This window comes from Triturus cristatus, chromosome 9 (assembly GCF_964204655.1).
Source record: "Triturus cristatus chromosome 9, aTriCri1.1, whole genome shotgun sequence".
In the NCBI taxonomy this organism is placed as follows: domain Eukaryota; kingdom Metazoa; phylum Chordata; class Amphibia; order Caudata; family Salamandridae; genus Triturus; species Triturus cristatus.
In genome coordinates, this window is record NC_140592.1 from 1043315053 (window position 1) to 1043333452 (window position 18400).

The following is an 18400-nucleotide window of genomic DNA, read 5'->3' on the forward strand; positions in this document are numbered from 1 at the left end:
GTCCTTAAAACGCTCTAAGGCTGAGTACGCCTTTGAACCAAAGGGTTTGGACCCATCAAAGGGCAAATCCAGCAAAGTCGCCTGAACATCAGGTGAGAAACCAGACGAACGAAGCCAAGCCTGCCTCCTTGCAGCCACAGAAGATCCCATCACACGAGCTACAGAGTCAGCAGTGTCCAGGCCTGATTGCATCACCTGATGTGCCGCAGCCTGCGAATCAGAAAGGACTTCCATGAAATTAGCCCTATCCTCCTCAGGTAACTTATGAGCTAGCTGCATGACTGAGTCCCTTAAAGCATGGATATACCTTCCAAAAAGACAGGTAGCATTAGTGGATTTAAGAGCCATACTTGAAGAAGAGAACGCCTTCTTTGCCGCCTGCTCCATCATTTTAGAATCCCTATCACCAAGAATGGTAGGGAAAGAACCTGAAGCCTGGACAACTAGACTTTCCGGCGTAGGATGAGAGGATACAAAAAGCTGGATCTAGCGATGGAGCGAGAAACCGCAGGAGCAGACAAAGGCTTCTGCCACACCTCCATTATTGGTTCCGTCAAATCATCCGTAAAGGGAAGCAGCAGTTCAGTAGTGGAAGAAGAAGTATTAAGAACTTCTGTAAGAATAATAGATTTCACCTCAGCCGAGGGAAGCTGTAAACCAAGCAAATCAGCCACCTTCCTTATGACCACATGATAAGGAGCAATGTCTTGCACAACACCAGCATTCGCAGATGGGAGATTATACTCGGGAGAAGTATCCAAGCCACTAGCCTCGCGGAGGCCCTCAAACTCATCCATAGAATCAACAATCTCCCCTTCCTCCTGAGTCTGTGCATATTCCTCCTCTTCAAGGATCCTCTGCGCCTCTAACCTAGAGCGTTGTTTAGGAATCTGTGTCGGCGGCGCCACATGCGACGTCGGTGAAGCCATCAACGACGTCGACGGAGGAACATCGGCTTCGAACCTCGACGCCGATCGAACACGAGGCCGAAGGAGTGAGTGGAGGACCTCAGCGCCGGGAAATGCCAAGCCGGAGTCAACGGCAAGAAAGGCATAAAGGGTGCTTGAGGATAAAATTGAGGAACACCCATGTTAAAGGCCAAAAGGACCCACGGGGCCCAAAGGCGCACCGGATGGAGCAGAGGCCCTGGCAAACATGCCAAACATCGCATTAAGAAAATGCGAAGAGTCTGACTTAGGAGCAGGAAAAGGATCCGTACCTTCCTGAGGTCGAGCTGGAGGCTGCGGAGCCGGGGACGGCGCCCGCACAGGACAAGTCACCCGTCCTGGAGTAGACTCCCTAGGCACCAGAGACATCGCTGGAGTCGGTGAGTCTTCCTGCTGCGAAGAGCCTTTCGAAGCCGGCGATACCGGATCCGGAGATGGAACCGGCGTCACCAGAGGAGGAGAAACTAAGTCCTTTCTTCGAGGCCGTTCAGCCGGAGTCGGCGACCTCGACCTTGAGGCCCTGGTCTTCGAAGAACGGTGTCAAGAGCCATGCCTCCACTTGGACTTCTTATGTTTCTTCGACTTCGATGTATGGGACGACGAGGACTTCACCCTCTTACGACCTCTCTTCTCCTTTGGCATAAACAACTTAGCTTCACGCTCCTTAATGGCCTTCGGATTCATCTTCCTGCAGCTTCGACACTCCACAACGTCATGATCCGAAGATGAACACCAGAGGTAATTTTCATGCGGATCCGTGATTGACATATGCCCGCCACACTCTGCAGGGTTTAAACCTGGTCTTCCTGGAAGTAGTCATCAGGAACCAACAAGAGATACAAAGTTTTCCTCGAAGAAAATGGAGAGCCCTAAGAAAAACCGTTAAGTGTTAACGGCGTGTAAAAAAGGGAACTGACGTCAGCACGCCGACGACGTCCTCTTATGGCTCCGATGACATCATACGGTGTCGCGAGCGAAGCCGTGCTATTGTGACGTCCTCATCGACGTGGGAGAGCTAGGAAAGAATTTACCGCGGAATGCTGGCACAGGGGGTATTCATAAGGTGAGGAATCCACAGGCAGAAGTATCCATCAGAAAACTTTGTTTGCCACCAAGCCGCCTTCCTGCTGAATTTCTTGGAAGTCCTGTTGATCCTCTTTCTGTAACTTGTCTGTGAACCTTGCCAAGGAGTCCCAGAGTGATCTATCATACCGGGGCAGCAGGGCGGAAGCGCTAGCCACCTTCGTCACTGAGGTAGACGTGTTGCACATTCTTCTGCTTAAAGTTCCATATTTTTACTGTCCTTCTCCGAACGGGCATTGGAGGAGGATGCAGCCGAGTGTGCCTTCCTGGTTGCAACCACAATGACTTGAGTCCGGAGGTGGGTCCACACAAAAAAAGAATGGATCCTGATCTGGGGCCTAAATTTTTTTTAGAAATACATGTGGGAACTGAGCCCACCGTGGCCAGAGTCAGGAAGGTCTGCATTGCTGGCCCTAACAGACCTGGGACCAAAGGCAGCAGAGGTCTTGCCGAAGACCTATGGTGAAGGGTCTCAAATATGGCAAGTTGAAAATGGTGGTGCAGACATACTGATATTTAGCTTGCTGGCACCCCTGCAGAGAACCTCATTGAAAGTTCCAATATCATCAATTGGAGAAACCCTGAATGGCGGTGTCGTAGATAAAGTAGGTGAGTAATCCCTAATGGATGATCTTGTAGACGTGGTAGATGAAGGTGACCTTCGTCTCCTTTTAGGGGTTGGCGAATGGTGAGATCTTGAGTGCCCTCTTGATCGGGAGCGTTGTGCTGATGGGAATTTCGATCTTGTCTGAGACCTATGTGGAGAGTGTCTCGAGGATGCAGTAGAAGGAGGTCCCACAGAGATTCTGGATGGAGAGGCAGATCTGGAGAATTCCGAGCCCAGAACTCTGGGTGGGACCTTCCAGTGTCATATACTTTCAAGACATCTTGGAGACATATTATTAGGAGGAGTCTTTTCTCCGGGAACCGGAGATCCCTCCGGCGTAACCTGAATGATGTTAATGCCAGGCAAAGATGAACCTTCCCTCGACGTCGAACGTATGGTTCTCGATGTCGACCTTGGCTTTAGTACGTCTCCTGACTGTATGGTGAGATCTTTCTCCCTCGACGCCGACCGCTGCAACAATGTCGACCCGGACTGAGCCACCATTGACGTCGACCGCTGTTGCAGAGACACACTTGAGGATTCGCACCTATGTGGCGATGCCCACGACGTCGGCCTCTTCGACGCCAAACAATAAGGAATTCTCAACATTGATCGTCTATAGGCGTGTTGTGTCTTCGGGGTCGCCTTTCTCAACAGTGAGCGAGCCCTCTATGTCGACAGTCTATGGGTCCGCGAGTGTTTCCTCGTTGTCTCTCGACGCCGACCTTCGAGAAGGAGGCGGAGATCTCTACGTTGATCAGTCCCGTGACGTTGACGGATGCTTCGACTTAGATCTTTCATGCGCAACATACTTCGAGCCTGAAGTATGCCTCGACGCTGACTTACTTGTCGTCAACTGAGGTTTTCGCTGTTTCGATGGTGATCTAGCCCTCGACGTCGTTGAGTGCCTTACTTGTCTTTCAAACGTCAATTTCGACGCCGATGGCGAGAAATCCTGAATCGGCTTTCTTTTGGCAGCTGGAGAAGCAGATCAACACCTTTTCTTCCGTTTTTCTTAAGAGGAGGGCTTCTTGGAGGTAGGATAGCTCTCAAGGCCACTTTTAGGATGTCCTTTTCCTCTCTCCAGTGAGGCATGAAGTTTGATCTCTTTGAAAATTGCTGACAATAGTAGCACTTTTCTGGGTTGTGTGAAGATGGCAAACACACAATACACACAGCGTGAGGGTCAGATTTAGCCATTTTCTTCCCACAGGAAGGGCATTTATTAAATAATACTGGCATTTCTGACAAAAAAAATAGTTTGTAAATTGTCAGACAAAGATTGAAAATGAATACCAGCAGCACAACATGTCGAATGAAGTTGAAGTAAATCAATTCCTGACTAGAAATAGTAAAAAACCTGACGAGCTCAAGCATCCTCACAGAAGGAGCTGGAAAAAACGAACTGGCCTGTCACCTGTGGTGCATGATGGGAGCAGGGGTCTCCTGGGGGTCTTAAAAGGCACGGTGTCCAGGTTCTTGGAATCCTTAAAGGCAGGGTGCCAGTGTTTTTGATACTGTGACTTTTTTCTGCTATGCAGCCTATCAGCTAATTGCCTGCTATTACGTGCCTTTTTTCTGAAAATAAAGGGCTGTGTTGGAACACTATTACAGTGTATGTTCTCTATTGCAGTGTTTATATTCGAGATTATTTTCTCTTTCTAAAAAACCCATGTAATTTTGGAATATTAGCCTATTTGAAGTAGATTAGGCTGCATTTGTATGTATGTGTGCATGTATGTTTTGGAAGTACTCTACTTGTTTGTCTAAACATACACAAATATATGTATTTTTATATATGCCCCGGGATCCCACACGTGGGTGGGGATTATTTAGTGCTTATGACTATTGATGAGTATACCCTGGAAGAGAAGGGGTTGTTCTTGTGATAATATACTTACTCAGATCATGTCACCTTTATGGTGGCTAGGGGTAGCAACGCATAGTGCAAAGTCCAAATGGAAATTGTACGCCTCAAGTTCTGTGGCTTCTTTTTTGTCTGGCTCCTCTAGAAGTACATTGAAGTCTAAGACCAGCAGAAAGTTGTTGCCACTTCTGAGACAATCGGACAGACTGTCCGTTAGCCATAGTGGAAAATCCACCATTATACCCAGTAGAATTTTATAGTATAACGATTTGTTACTTATTTTGGACCAAGATTAATAACTGGAGCAAGAACCTCTGCATTTCCAGTAGGCAATTACTGAGGTGGCAAGAAGGGTGTAATTTAGTTTTAAGATGATTGTAACCTCGTAACCAATTTTTCCTATGAATGACATCATTTCCGGCAAACAAGGAGTTAATTATATGTTCCTTGCGGACATCTAGCTGTGACACAGTTGTAAACATGAAGTCTATGCTTAGATCCAGCAAATAAAATGATGTGGATTTTTTTTTTTTAAAACACGTGGCTTTATGATGCTGTCTTTTGTAAGAGATGGAAGGAGGGTTGTATCCAGAGTCCAGGGTGCATTGCATATGTGATTGTGTACAGTGTCATGCCTATGACGCTGTTCCAGATGAGAACCTGCTGGGTGCTGCCATGGCTGTGGAGCTTCAGCAGGGGGACCTGAAAGAGTTGTAGATATATAGCTGTGCAAGGTGGCTATCCTGCTCCAGTGGGGCCTATGTGAGTAACTTACAAGTAACTGAATTCCCATGTTTGTAGTCCTGACGATAATGACCTGTTATTCAGCAGTACAACTCCAAAAAAGGCATATAAACGCTGAGAACTCAAATGCTGGAGAGAATAGGGTTCCAAGCTTTGCCTCTTTCCTACACACATCACCACGAGAACAACTGCATCTGATGTATTCTTCCGCAAAGGTTCTTTTCTAGCACTCGCTTTAATGAAGGCGTTAAAAAAAGAAATTGGGAACAAGGGCATGCACAAAAAGCACACTACTTTTACAGTTAAACACTGTGTTTGAAAGTTGCATCTTTAATTATAAAAAGAGACCAAAACTATAAAGTGAAAAAACATTTGAACTATGGTTGCCAATTATACACTGTTGATTATTTCGCTGAATTACTGTTTGTTGCATTAGTTCTAATACCCAGCAATAACTAAACATGAATGCAGTTATAGAAAGCAAGGATAAAACATGAACAGTCTAAACAATTTACTGTAACAAAATAAAAACATTTAAATGGATGATACACAACACTTCCATTCTCTGTCAGGCCTGGGACTTCGATTATGATGATCAACGTCCTTTACCACTCACTGCAGTCAAAACACACAAAATCACAATACCCATAAATCCCCGGGTCCAAAACTTTAGATCACATTGTTAAAGACCACCAATGAAGCCATAACAATACCATATAATCACTCCCGATTCCTCATCATCCTATTTCTTTGCTGCTCATGGCAGCTGAGATGTGTCTCTTGTTTATTGTATCTGTTTACTTGCTTTATTGCACACAGGAGATTGATGTGACTGTAGTGCTGATGCGATACCGGATATCCTTCCAGCAAGGTGGGTGGGAGGGCACACGGGGCTATTGTGCGCCCAGCTCTCATCTGTAGCAGCAGCATGTACTGTGGCCACTCGCATGGCATGCAGCGGCGCCTGCAGATCTGTTTGCGCATCCACTCACTGCTCTGTGATCGGAGGGGGTTGTGCATATTTTGGCGGCTGTGATTAGAAGAGGAAGTGGATATGTAAAATTCTTTTCTCTGTGTCCTTAATACAAAAGTAAATTAGGTTCACAATACCTAGGAAACTCTACATATTACCTACGACGAGGGTGAAAGATTACAACGTTTGCTGCTGGTACCTGGAAAGCTCTGTGTTGGAGAGAACTGTCTTTAATCACATACAAGTAGCATCAGGTAATCCTAGAAAATGACACCCATTCCTTCAGGAGTATGCCCTCACTGACCTAGAATCAATGACTGTCCAACCCTCTTGATCACAATCCCATTGCTTGTTTTTTTTTTCTCGTGAATGTGTGTATATGTATATATATGCTGGGGATAGACAATTTATATTTTCTGCCATGTCAGTTTTCTGTGAGAATCAGATTGCTTATTGTGCAGTTACCTTAATTTAAGAATGTTTATCGCTTGCAAATACAGGAAAACATGGAGGAGCAACTTATTAGGCATAGATACAAATCTGCAAGCAAGGAACAAGAAAATGCAGCTTAAATAAATCAACGGCAAACACAAAATAAATTGAAGCGTTTGCAAGACACACACACACACATGTTCATGATCTGTGACGAAACTGGAAGAAGTCCAGCTAATAGATAAACTATTGTGGAGCTGACGACCCTAAATTGTACCCACAGTCACTTGTATGTCTCGGAAGGCTCCCTTAATTTCTATCAGCAACACTGGGATCTTTTAATGTTGTAATTGTAAAATGCAGTCTTTAATAACCATTTTCATCGTATTCACACAGCAAACTCTTTGTTAAGGCTTTAATACCAAGCATTTGAGATTTCTATTTCGTACCCTTTTCAGTACGAGTACCTTTAGTCAAAAAATTTATATCGTTGGTTTCCATCAAAAATAAGGATACAAACATTTCTCTAATGTTACAGTAAAAAAACCTCTACATCCAGGTGATTCATCTTACTGCTCCAGATCACAGTGTACATTTGTTTGATTGAAGCATAATATACAGATTTTGGTGATGCACAAGACTGAGAGTAGTCAGATGTGTCGAGTTTACACTATACTGACCAAGAAATACCTCACCCACTCCTTCGTAAGTATGCATCCATTGCCTCTGAAAAATAGTTTTTACAGTGATAAAGGAGCCCACTGTCTGTGAATTAGATTCCACTGTTGATAACGCCGTACAAAGAAATTGAAAACCATGGGTGATCAGGATTGCTCTTAAATTTGAACATTCTTTTCTCCAACAAATTCCATAGCACTTCTCGATAGGTTGCTAAGTGAGCATCAACAGGTCAGCAGCATCCTGCCACCAAGAGCACCTCACTGGTCCACCAGCAGTTCTGCCTGCCTGAGGGCAGTCCTGAAGTTCTCTCTGTCCTCCTCAAAGGCCTTCTGCTTCTCAAGAAAATGTGTTCTCTCCTCCTCAGCTGCTCTGCACATAGCCTGTATAGCCTGTGGGAAGAGTTGACAGGTTTATGGCCCCTTTTCTAGATCAAATATTACAAGACAAAGCATGGTTTTGCACCCACAAAATGTGGGAAACTTCTGAACACGGTTCAATTTTAAACCTGTGTGGAAGCATCTCGTACACACGAGCATCCAGCCTATCATAGCCACTAGCAGCAAATTCTTCATATTAAGGCAGTGGACATTACTTTGTTGGAGAGCAACCATTGTACTGCTGTCTAGATATGAAAAAAGGCTCTACAAGGCATGCCTGAGAGAATCCCTCAGGGGCACATGCATCCTTCTGTGAGGGGACACCATACATAAAAAAGCCATTGGTGATGCCACTTGTGTCATACTTGCACAACTCCACTAGGAGAAAAATCTTTGTTAAACATGCATGGTGCAGGTAAACAGGATACGGAGGTCCGACCTGCTTACTTTAGTGAACTTGATTGTGTACCCATGCCAGTATGATCTGAAATTAACTACGTTTTCATAATATAAATACAAGTGCCACCACTCATGATGTACAGACCATTCCCGGGGGTGTTTAATAGCTGATGTAAAAGTTACTTAACACTGGTAACTATGTTCCCACCCTTAAGAAAATCACTTCAGCTTTCAGATTGGTCTAGAAAACAATTCCTCAGAAGTAGCTGTCTATCGCCGCCAGATAGTAAAATGTCAGTATCAGTTGTGGCTCTGACCACCAGATATCACTTCATTGGAGTAGAATAGGTACCAACCAGCGCACTGGTACAAGTTCCCAATATATTTTTCATTCCCCATTGAAGTGTTGTAGGAAGCTGGCTCTGTATATACTATACCAAAGTAAGGTATAGTGTGCACGGAGACCAGTGGATCCCCAAAGATTTAAGTAGATAATACTAAAAGCTCTATGTGTGATAGTGTGGGCGAGTAGTTAGGCTTATCAGAGTGCGGTGTTAAGCATTTGTTGTACACACTCAGGCAAGAAATGATTACACACACAAAGTGTGAATCCAAGACCAGTTGTTTTGTATAAAAGGTTATTGCTTTTTTATTTTAGTTTTAGAACCAAGATGAACTCAGTTGCAGGTAAGTAACAGTTTTCAAGAATAACAACACTTTTTAAACATAGTAGGTATTGTGTTGCAAAGACCTAAAAGTACTTTACAGGCATATTAAAAATACTTTGACAATGTCAATCAAACCGTAGCAGACTTAGCAAATGTAAGAGATAGATATTTAGTGCAATAGGCAGAAATGTGATGCAGTCCTATGGAAGGAAAACAAGTATATAAAGTTATAGGAAAGTGCTCTACTTACACATCTAATCTTCGGGGTTTGGCCATGCACTGGGCAAGGGTCGGATCAAGGTCGGTACTGCACCACCAGAGGCACTGGGGCGGCCGAATGCAGAGGTCACTGGGCCCAATGTTAGTCAATGGAGATTGGGGGCACCCTCAAGAGGTGCGGTTTGCAGGTAAGTATCTGCGGTTTCAGGGCACAGGCTCCGTTTTTTAAAGCAAGCTCAAGAGGGAAACAAGGCAGACCCAACCAAACACCACCAGTGGCACAGGGGCGGCCGGTTTCAAATAGGTGTTGGGCGCCCAATGCAAGTGAAGGGGAATTTCTGTCACACTTAGAGCCTGCATGCTCAGACCAGGAGGCTGGACGAAGTTGACAAACAGATAGGCAGGTAAGTAGAGGTGTCTGTGGAGGCCTGGGCACCATTGGCAGGACTCCCCGATGTCGGGGGCGAAGGATGCCTTTAGGCTTTGGAGTTTCGTTTCATAGGCCAGTCGGGGTGGACCCTTCAAAAGGAGGATGCAGGCGACTTTGGGAAGTCCAGGAGAAGTCTGCCAAAGTTTAAGTCGAGGTCAGAATATCTGGGAAGACTTCGCTGGACAGGTGAGCCAATCAGACTTGGGCCGTAGGCTTCGGGTGCAGAGTGGGCAGGAATGGCGGTTCCAGCTGGATCTGGAGTCCTTGTAGTTGGATCCTTCTGGACAGGGCTGGCCTTTGTTGATGAGTGGGCAATCTACCTCGGGTTTTTGGAAGTCGATAGCTACAGGATAGGCATAGAGTTCTTCGCAGGCTCTTCAAGCTGGAGACAGGCCTGTAGGGCTGGGGCCATGCCAGTCATCTTCAGGCTGTGCTGTATGGTGTCTTCTTCATTGGTTGCAGGAATCAAGGAGGATCAAGGTTCAGGGGTGCCCCTAAATACTGAACTTAGGGACATTACTGATACAGGCAGGTAGTAGCCAATGGGCTACTTACCTTTTAGGGTGACTGCAGCATTAGTATGTCCCATCCCTTTGGGGAGGGGGCATTTCATAATCCTATTGGCTATAATCCTTCCATTCAAGGTGGAGGATTTCCTAAGGAGGGGGTCAATTCGGTCTAGAGCACCTTAGGGGTGGTCCTGGCAGAGAGGGGACACACCTCTGCGGACTACAAATTTTCCCACCGACCTTGCTGACAAATGTAGGGCCTGGTCAAGGGGTTGGGCCTCTCTACTAGTTGGAGAGGCCATGGCTAGCATAACAAAGGGCATGAAGCCTTTGAGGCTCACCGCCCTGAATGCTGTTCCTGCTTGCGGATAGACGAGATGCACCTCCACCCCAAGCAGGCTTTGTTCGGGTCCCATGAGAGTTCCCACGTCAGGGGGTCAAAAACATCTGTGTGTAGCAGGGTGGGGCAGACCAGTCAACTGGACACAAAGGAGTTGGTCATTTTTAGGGAACATCTCTAAGATGCCCTCTGAGTGCATTTTGTAATTAATCCAGCACTGGCATCAGTGTGGGTTTATTATGCTGAGAAGTTTGAAACCAAACTTCTTAGTATGCAGTAAAGCCATCATGGAGCTGTGGAGTTTGTAATGACAAACTCCCAGAACATGCCCTCAATATGGCTTCACTGCACTGCAACGTATAAGAATGGACTTAGACACTACATGGGCATATGCTATAGTGCACCCTGCCTTAGGGCAGTGAGACCTGCTAGAAAGGTGACTTACCTTTGCCACAGGCAGTGTTTGTGGGAATGACACACAGGGATGTGTGCCATGTCAACTCAGGTTTTGTCTGCACCAAAACACAGTCTGCAATGACAGTGGGTATGTGTTAAGTGAGGTGTCCCTAAGGGTGGCACAATAGATGTTGCAGTCCTTATAGACCCGCTCTGGTCACCAGGCCCTTGTTACTAGTGGTACCTTTTACAAGGCACTAAAAGGTGTGCCAATTGTGGAGACAGAGGTACAGTTTTGGGAAAGAACAAAATCACTAGGGGGCCTAATTAACAGGGACGAAGTGCATCAGATATCAGGCAAAAAAATAGGTGGTGGGGGATAACCATGCAAAAAGAGGCACTTTGCTACAGGTGAGCAGAGAGGAAGTGAGAGAGCACCAGCGGACGTGACAATACCATGACACAACATGTTTGTATACCATGAGATTTTATTATTCACTGCACTACTTATCAGGGAAAAAGGCAGGTCAAAAGTTAGAAACGGTAACTAACTTTCTTTTGATGGATACCTCTTCCTGTAGATTCCTCATCCTATGAATGAGTCCTAAAGCAATACCACCCTAGAAGGTGTGAGTCAATACTAGTGGCAATTAACTAAAGAAGTCATGCATCACAGCACATGCAAAATACCAGCCAATGTGTTCCTGAGCTGCAAAGCAGTAATGTTTAAGTCATAAGCAAGCAGGAATGATCGCATGGTCATCTGCCAGATGTCAGCCAACAAACATCTTTGGAGCCTAAAACACAATCGGTCATGTCCCTAGTGAAGAGGACACAATTGTCCCATTGACAGTATTTTTGTTACGAATGCATTTCCAGATTTTGTTACAAGAAATTGCACGTTTTGCTACTGCCTTGCCATTTCTTTTTAGCACTGACAAAGCCCACAAGCGCTAGTCCTCCCCTCTGTCCTGTCTTGTCGAGTGCGATAGTTGCTAAAAGATAGAGCACATCTGGGATACAGGCTATGGAGCTGCTCCGGTGGGAAAGTGGGCGAGCCACCATGAGAAAAAAAATTGATGTGTTAAAAAATAAATTAAAAAAAGAAAGGCGATGGGGTGCGAAGTCAGGGGTTTTGAAGCAGCAGAGTTAGCTAGAAGAATGTGAAGCAGCAGAGTCAGTTATAAGAGTGGAGACTGGACCCACAGTTAGCGACCCCTAGAGCCACCGCCCTGAAAGGAGCAGGCATTTGTTGTGGTTTGAGAAAGTTGTTTTTACCGGGACTGCTGTGGCCTGGAATATCCTTGAAACCTTCTGTACTGCTGGTAGACCTGACTCGCTGGGAGGCTATGTTCAGCAAGCGAGCCAAAGATCTTTTGTTTTTTAAGCATTCTGGAGAGGAGTCAGCCTTCTCTCCTAACAGTCAATCGCCATCGAAGGGCATTTCCATGGGGTTGCCTTGACATCTCCTGAGAAGACAGTGGAACACATCCAATTGTAGTGAAGCAGCAAGAGGGCCATTCTCATGGATGGAACCACACGGTCTGAAGAGTCCAGAACGCATTTCACAATCTGTTTGGGGGATCGATATCATTGCCACCAGTATGGTAAATGGCTTTTTTCTTATGTTAGGTAAGATTGTAAAGCGTGCTGCTGGTCAACAAAAGGGTGTCTTGGTGCTGGACTACAGAGACGGGGAAAGGTGGTAATAATAAATGTACACTGAATAACCATGTATTCAGGTTTTTCCTGAACTACCGGAAGTTGGTTTCAAGGCAGATAAATGGGAGAAGCTGATTCCATTTCCTTGGGGCAAGAGGAGAGAACTCCTGTTCTCTCCATCTTCTATGGTGGTTGTGAGAGACAGATGAAAGATCCACATTGGAAGACTTCAGGGTAGTGATGCTGAATCTACCCAAGAAAATACTTCAATCAATAGATTTGTAGAGCGCTTCTTGTCCTTCATGAGGGTATCCAGGCACTGGCAGGGTCCTGTTGATGAGCCGAACAGCCAGGTGTTCATGGCCTTTCGGAACTCTAGAAGAGATGAGGAGGCCCAAAGATGACCGGGTAGCTTGTTCAATACGATTCGCTGCTAGGTAGGAAAAGGAGTGACCTCCACATCAGCTACATTGAATGCGGGGGAGCGGCGGGAGAGTTAGTGAAAGGTATGTGGAGCAGAGGAGTCTGGTGGGCTGATGGAAGGTCAGGCAGTGGTGCAAGTAGTTGAGTCCGCAGTTGTGTAGAGCCTTGTTTGCAGGGGTCAGGAGCTTGAACTGGCATTTTTTTGTACAGGGAGCCACTTGAGTTCCCGGAGGTAGGTGGTGATGTGAGTTTGTCTATGGAAATCTAGCCAGGACGAATCTAGCTGCAGTGTTCGGTATGGTCTGTAGGAGTCATCGGATGTGAGCTGCGATCCATGCGTAGAGTGTGTTGCTGTAGTCCAGTCAGCTGGAGATGAGGGCCTGGGGGATGGTGCGTCTTGAGGTTTGGGGTAGCAATTTGAATATACTATGAAGAAGGAGGAGGAGGAGATGGAGTTGACCTGCATCATCATGGTTAGCTTGTGTTCCAGAATGATGCCTAAGTTCCTAGAGTGATCAGTGATGGTAGGAGTAGGGCCGTGAATATGAGGGCCACCAGGATGCATCCTACGAGGAGCTTTTGTTACCAAAAATCAGTACCTCTGTCTTGTCTGTATTGAGCTTCGGGCAGTAGTTCTTCATCCAGTTGGTGACGTCTGTCATACAGTTGTGGAAGCTGGTCGTGGTGAGCTCTTTGAACAGGGAGAGGATGAGTTGTGTGTTGTTGGCATAGGAAATGATATCAAGTCTGTGGGTTTTGGTGATGCTGGCCAGAGGTGTCATTAATGTTGAAGAGGGTGGGGCTGAGCGAGGATCTTCAGGGTACTCCACAGATGATTTCCTTGGGTTTGGAGGTGAAAGGGGGGAGTGAAAGGCAGATGTTTTGTGTTCTTCCAGTGAGGAAAGAGGCAATTCATCTGTGAGTGGCTCCTTGTGCAGCCTGTTAAGGAGTATGTGATGGGGGACCATATTGAAGGCTGCCTATAGGTCTAGTAGGATCAGAGCTGCAGTCTCTCCTCAATTGAGCAAGGCTTGGATGTCGTCGTTAGGTGCGATGAGGACCGTCTCAGTGCTGTGGTTGCTGCGGAATCCGGATTGGGAGGAGCCGAGTAGGAGGTTCTGTTCCAGATATGAGGAGTTGTTTGTTGATGGCTTTTTCTTGTACTTTGGCAGGGAACTGGAGCATGGAGATCGGTCGGTAGTTATTGACTTCGCTGGGGTCTACCGTTGAATTCTGTACGTTTCCAGTCCTATGGAAAGTTGGCCGTGGTAACGGAGGTGTTGAAGAAGGGGGTGAGTATGTGGCCGATTCTGGCTTCACCGAGGTTGAAAATGTGGTGAGGGCATGGGCCGGTTGGGACCATTTTCATTCAAAGATCAATGAGCCAGCCAGAGAGTCTTAAATGTACCTCTTTTACCTCCCAGGAGTCAATCTAAATTCTGAAGTAAAAGGGAAATATGGACGTATCGGAGCAAAATCATATTTAATCTGGTGGCTCAATTCTGTTCAGTTTGCAGGGACACCAGATTCCTAGAGAAAGTCGCCTTATTCCAGCCTCGAAATAAGCGCATGAATAATGGTTTTTGCTAGAATCCATGGGAAGAACTCGGAAGACTTAACGGAGTACTATCAAGTTCCAAAAACAGGTGGCAGAGACCAGCTTTACTTGCGGTGCCATGGACAGCTCACTGTCTAAGATAACACACAGATTTCTGACAGAAGAAACCGGGATCGGAACTGTACCTAGCATTGTTGGTCACCAATCACTGTAGAGGAGGAGCACCTCAGCCTTGTCAGAGTTCAATTTGAGAGTGTTAGAATGCAATCAGATGGAGACTGCACACATAGATTCCTGGAACTGGGGGTGGTGACAATTTGAGTTTCGTCAGCATATTACAGAATATCATGGCCAAAATATCATTTATTTGGCTAAAGGCAGCTGCATTGATTAAACCGCGTGGAGCTCAGGGACCTCCTGTCTCCCCCACCCCCCAATTTTAAAGGTGAAGCTGAAGATTTATAAGAAGAGGAACATACTACATGGATTCTTCCAGATTGGAAAGAGGCTACACATTTAAGCGCAGATTAGCAGATTCCTTTTTTGAAAAGTCTCTAAGAGGGCAAAATGTGCCACAGTGTGAAATGCCAGGAATATATCTAAGAGGGCCAGGGCATACAGTTTATTAATTTTATCAGCAAAGAGAGAGGAGACGTTGTCACAAAAACCATAAGTCAAACTATTTGAGCACAGGCAGTGGGGTTAGAGAAGCTGTAAGTTTAGCCAATTCCTAAATGGTGTCAATTTATCGGCCCACAGAGTCCATATGTTTTTATATTCTCTACCTGGAGGTGCATAGGAAAGACTTTCAGGTTCAATTTTGACAAAGAAACCTTGACTACTAGACTTTGCAGTGGATGGTGAGAAATCACAAATTGTGTACATGAGCTGCCCTGGAAAAAAAAATCCATCTTCAATGGGTGGAATCCACCACTTCCACAGGGTCCTGGAGTGGAGAACTCTAGCCTCATCCAGGGAATGTATTAATACTGCAAATGACCCCGGGACCATTTCCTTGAGAAAGAAGAGAATATTTTCTTCCTATGGTTCTTTCTGTCAGTACATCTCTTTGGAAAATGTTCCTTGACTGAAGACTTAGATGCAGACAAAGAGGAAAGGTAAGAATGTGATTTCTCTAGCCAGCCGATGGTGAAAAGCTTCTCTTTTAGCAGCTTTGTGCAGGTTAGCAGCTCCCTCCATTAAGGCTTTGGGAATGCAGCAGGTGACCATGACCGACACAACAGATACCAACAGTAACGTAAACTCCACATGCAATGACTACCATATGGTTGTACTGACAAAGGTCACATGATCAGAGTGTTGCCTATAGAAAATATACCAGACTCACCAAAGACTAAAGGTACATCTTTGCACAAGAGATATGGCGGCATGCAAATCTATTCTAGCATAAATACCACCATCAGCAAACGGATATGTGAGTAGGCACAAGAAAGTTCCACAGCAGCTCAGAGAAAGAATAAATACTGATAAACAATACTTCTTCAGAGGGAAAGTCTACAGAAAGGGGCTCAGAAGATAGTCAATCAGTTGCCCACCAAAAACATAATGGGAAAATACTGTTGATTCAACCTACTCATGACAGCACAGAAACACGATATTGTGGCAGTACCTCTCCTCATCAGGCAGTAGTGATGAGCCACAGGTGGTGGTACCAGTCTCAGCCAGCCAGCAAAGCCATCATTCTAGGAGGCAGTAAGGAAATCCCAAAGGTCACAGTGGAAGGCGTGGTGCCCGTAGCTGCAGTAGCAGAGAAAGTGCAGACCCGTTTGTTTTTAAAAGTATAAGATGAAGAAGAAACTCATCTAGGGGAATCGACTCCATGTGTAGTGAAAAAACCCATTCTGAAGACCATACCATGAATACCAAAGGGTTTAAAAGGTTGCAACATGATGAAACAAAGAAATGAAGGCTGATTGCCAGTCTCTGTGGCACTCACAAAGATTTAACAAAGAAGAATGCAGAGTTTGTCTTGAGAAGCATCCCAGTCATCTAGACAGTCATAGGTTCCGAAACTAGAATCTTGTGCACTTTCAATTTCTCTCTCCAAGTGCACTTGAGGATGTTTGGACAATGCATTCCCCTAACAAGCTGGTAACAGCAAAGGAGGATAGGGATTCAAAATTATACTGCTGGCTCTATTAAAGAGAGACGGACTTCCAAATGAAAGACAATGTGTAAAAAGGAAGTCACTTTGAAAAACGTCATAATTCTCATGCTAGTATGGGTACTCACAATTTCAGTAATGTGTGAATAGCTACTGTTTCTAAACTCTATATTTTGTTTCAATTTCAGAAATACATAGGTGTCTTTCATACCGATTTTTCCCTGTATATATTTTCCAAAATTAATTGCTATATACCCGATACATAATAAAAAAACATTGCAAGATGCTGCTCAGTTATTGGCTCTAGGTTCGTCAGGTTCTATGTGAACCTACAAGTCCTATATATCCCCATAACAAGAAAGGTCCAGCGGATGTAACGGTATTTTGCTTTCAAACAGCGGTCTTAATTAGAAGAAGTTACTGTTGATACAAATGGCTGCCATTTACAACTAATATTCAATTTTTCCTATATTCAACTGTTAGTTTCTATAAAGAAACCTTGAAGGATCTACACAAATGACCCCTTGCTGAATTCAGAATTCTACTTTTCTAAAATGTATAGCTTTCCAGGATCCATCATTTATTTCATACCCATTTCTACCATTAACTAGAAGAAGGTTGAAAGCACAAAAACTAGCAAAAATAGGCTATGTCCCAGTAAAATGCCAAACTGTGTAAAACAATTTTGGTTTTCTGACGAAAGTCAGTCCCTAAAAGCTGGGAGTATTGTGATTATAGCCCCACAAACCCTTCTTTGATACCATTTGCAGGAAAAAAAAAAAAAGACGCTTTCATTTGCAGCACTGTTTTCCCATTTTTCAAAACCCCCCAAAATTTTGCTGTATTTTGGTTAATTTCTGGGTCCCCTCCAGGGGAAGCCACAAACCCTGGGTACCTTTGGAATCCCTATGATGTTGGAAGAAAAGGACGCAAATTTGGCGTGGATACCTTATGTGATCAAAATGTTACAGGGGCCTAAGTGCGAACTACCCCAAATAGCCCAAGAAAAGTCTTAGCAGGGGGGGGGGGGCGCCTAGCAGCGAAGGGGTTAAAGCAATAATCAACAGCAAAACATTGGTCAGTCTAATCCCCATTATGCGGCAGCCAACTCTCCCAAAGTGTGTGGCTATATATAGAACATTAATGACCTCTAGGCATAGGCCCAGGGCAGCGAACTCGATGTCTCGTGAGCTAACCAAAAAATACAGAAAACATTGGTATAACTAACAATTCACCTTTGTGTACACTACACAGTGAGTAGACCACTCAGGCCATAACAGATCGTTAGGGACACACTGGTAAGAATGTAATGTAACTTATAAAGCGTGACCTCATGCCCTAGGACGTCTTGGCGCCTGAGGGAAGAAAGTAACTCAACCCCCTCTCCCATCCCTATAGGTCCGAATATTAGCCTGTGTCCCATAATCACCATAGGCTTGTCTTCCTTGAATGAGGATCCACCCCCTGTAAATACAGTCTTTCGTTTGTCGTTGCAGTCTCCCCAAGTTGTTGTAGCACCCACAGCAGATGACTACTCTTTTAAAGTCAGTCAGTGACAGGGTGGCAACCCTACCACGCAGACTTTATGGACAGCTGTTGATTTCTCCCACATGAAAGGCATTTGAAGAAAAGTGATGGCATTCTGCCTAAAAATCCAGTCAGAAATGGAAGACAAAATACTCGAAAGGGACTGGTAAAAAATGTTGAGTGCCAGTTGTAGAATTCTTTTTCAATTAAGAGCAAGCATTGACATAGCCAATAGGTCTCGCTTTTGGGACCTTATAAGTGTTTAGCCATGCAACACTTAATGTTGTTTAATCAAGGATATTGTGCTGGATAACTAAAAACTTATAAGGTCCCAAAGGCGAGACCTAGCGGCTATGCATTGGGGGGCCTTATAAGTGTTTAGGTAGAGTTATTGATTTTGCAAATGTTTCTAAGCTGTGCAGTAGAGAAGTGT

At 45.1% G+C, this 18400-nt stretch overlaps 1 protein-coding gene across 3 annotated transcripts in view; it reads right to left on the reverse strand.

Moving 5' to 3' along the window:
- Positions 1-5558: 5558 nt before the first annotated feature.
- KNSTRN (kinetochore localized astrin (SPAG5) binding protein) overlaps positions 5559-18400 on the reverse strand; it is a 93451-nt gene continuing 80609 nt past the window's right edge. For all 3 annotated transcript variants that reach the window (XM_085626879.1, XM_085626878.1, XM_085626877.1), the window contains one exon: positions 5559-7723. In XM_085626879.1, coding sequence (XP_085483005.1) covers positions 7592-7723 — 132 coding nt within the window. In that variant the 3' untranslated portion in view covers positions 5559-7591. The remainder of the gene's footprint in view (positions 7724-18400) is intronic.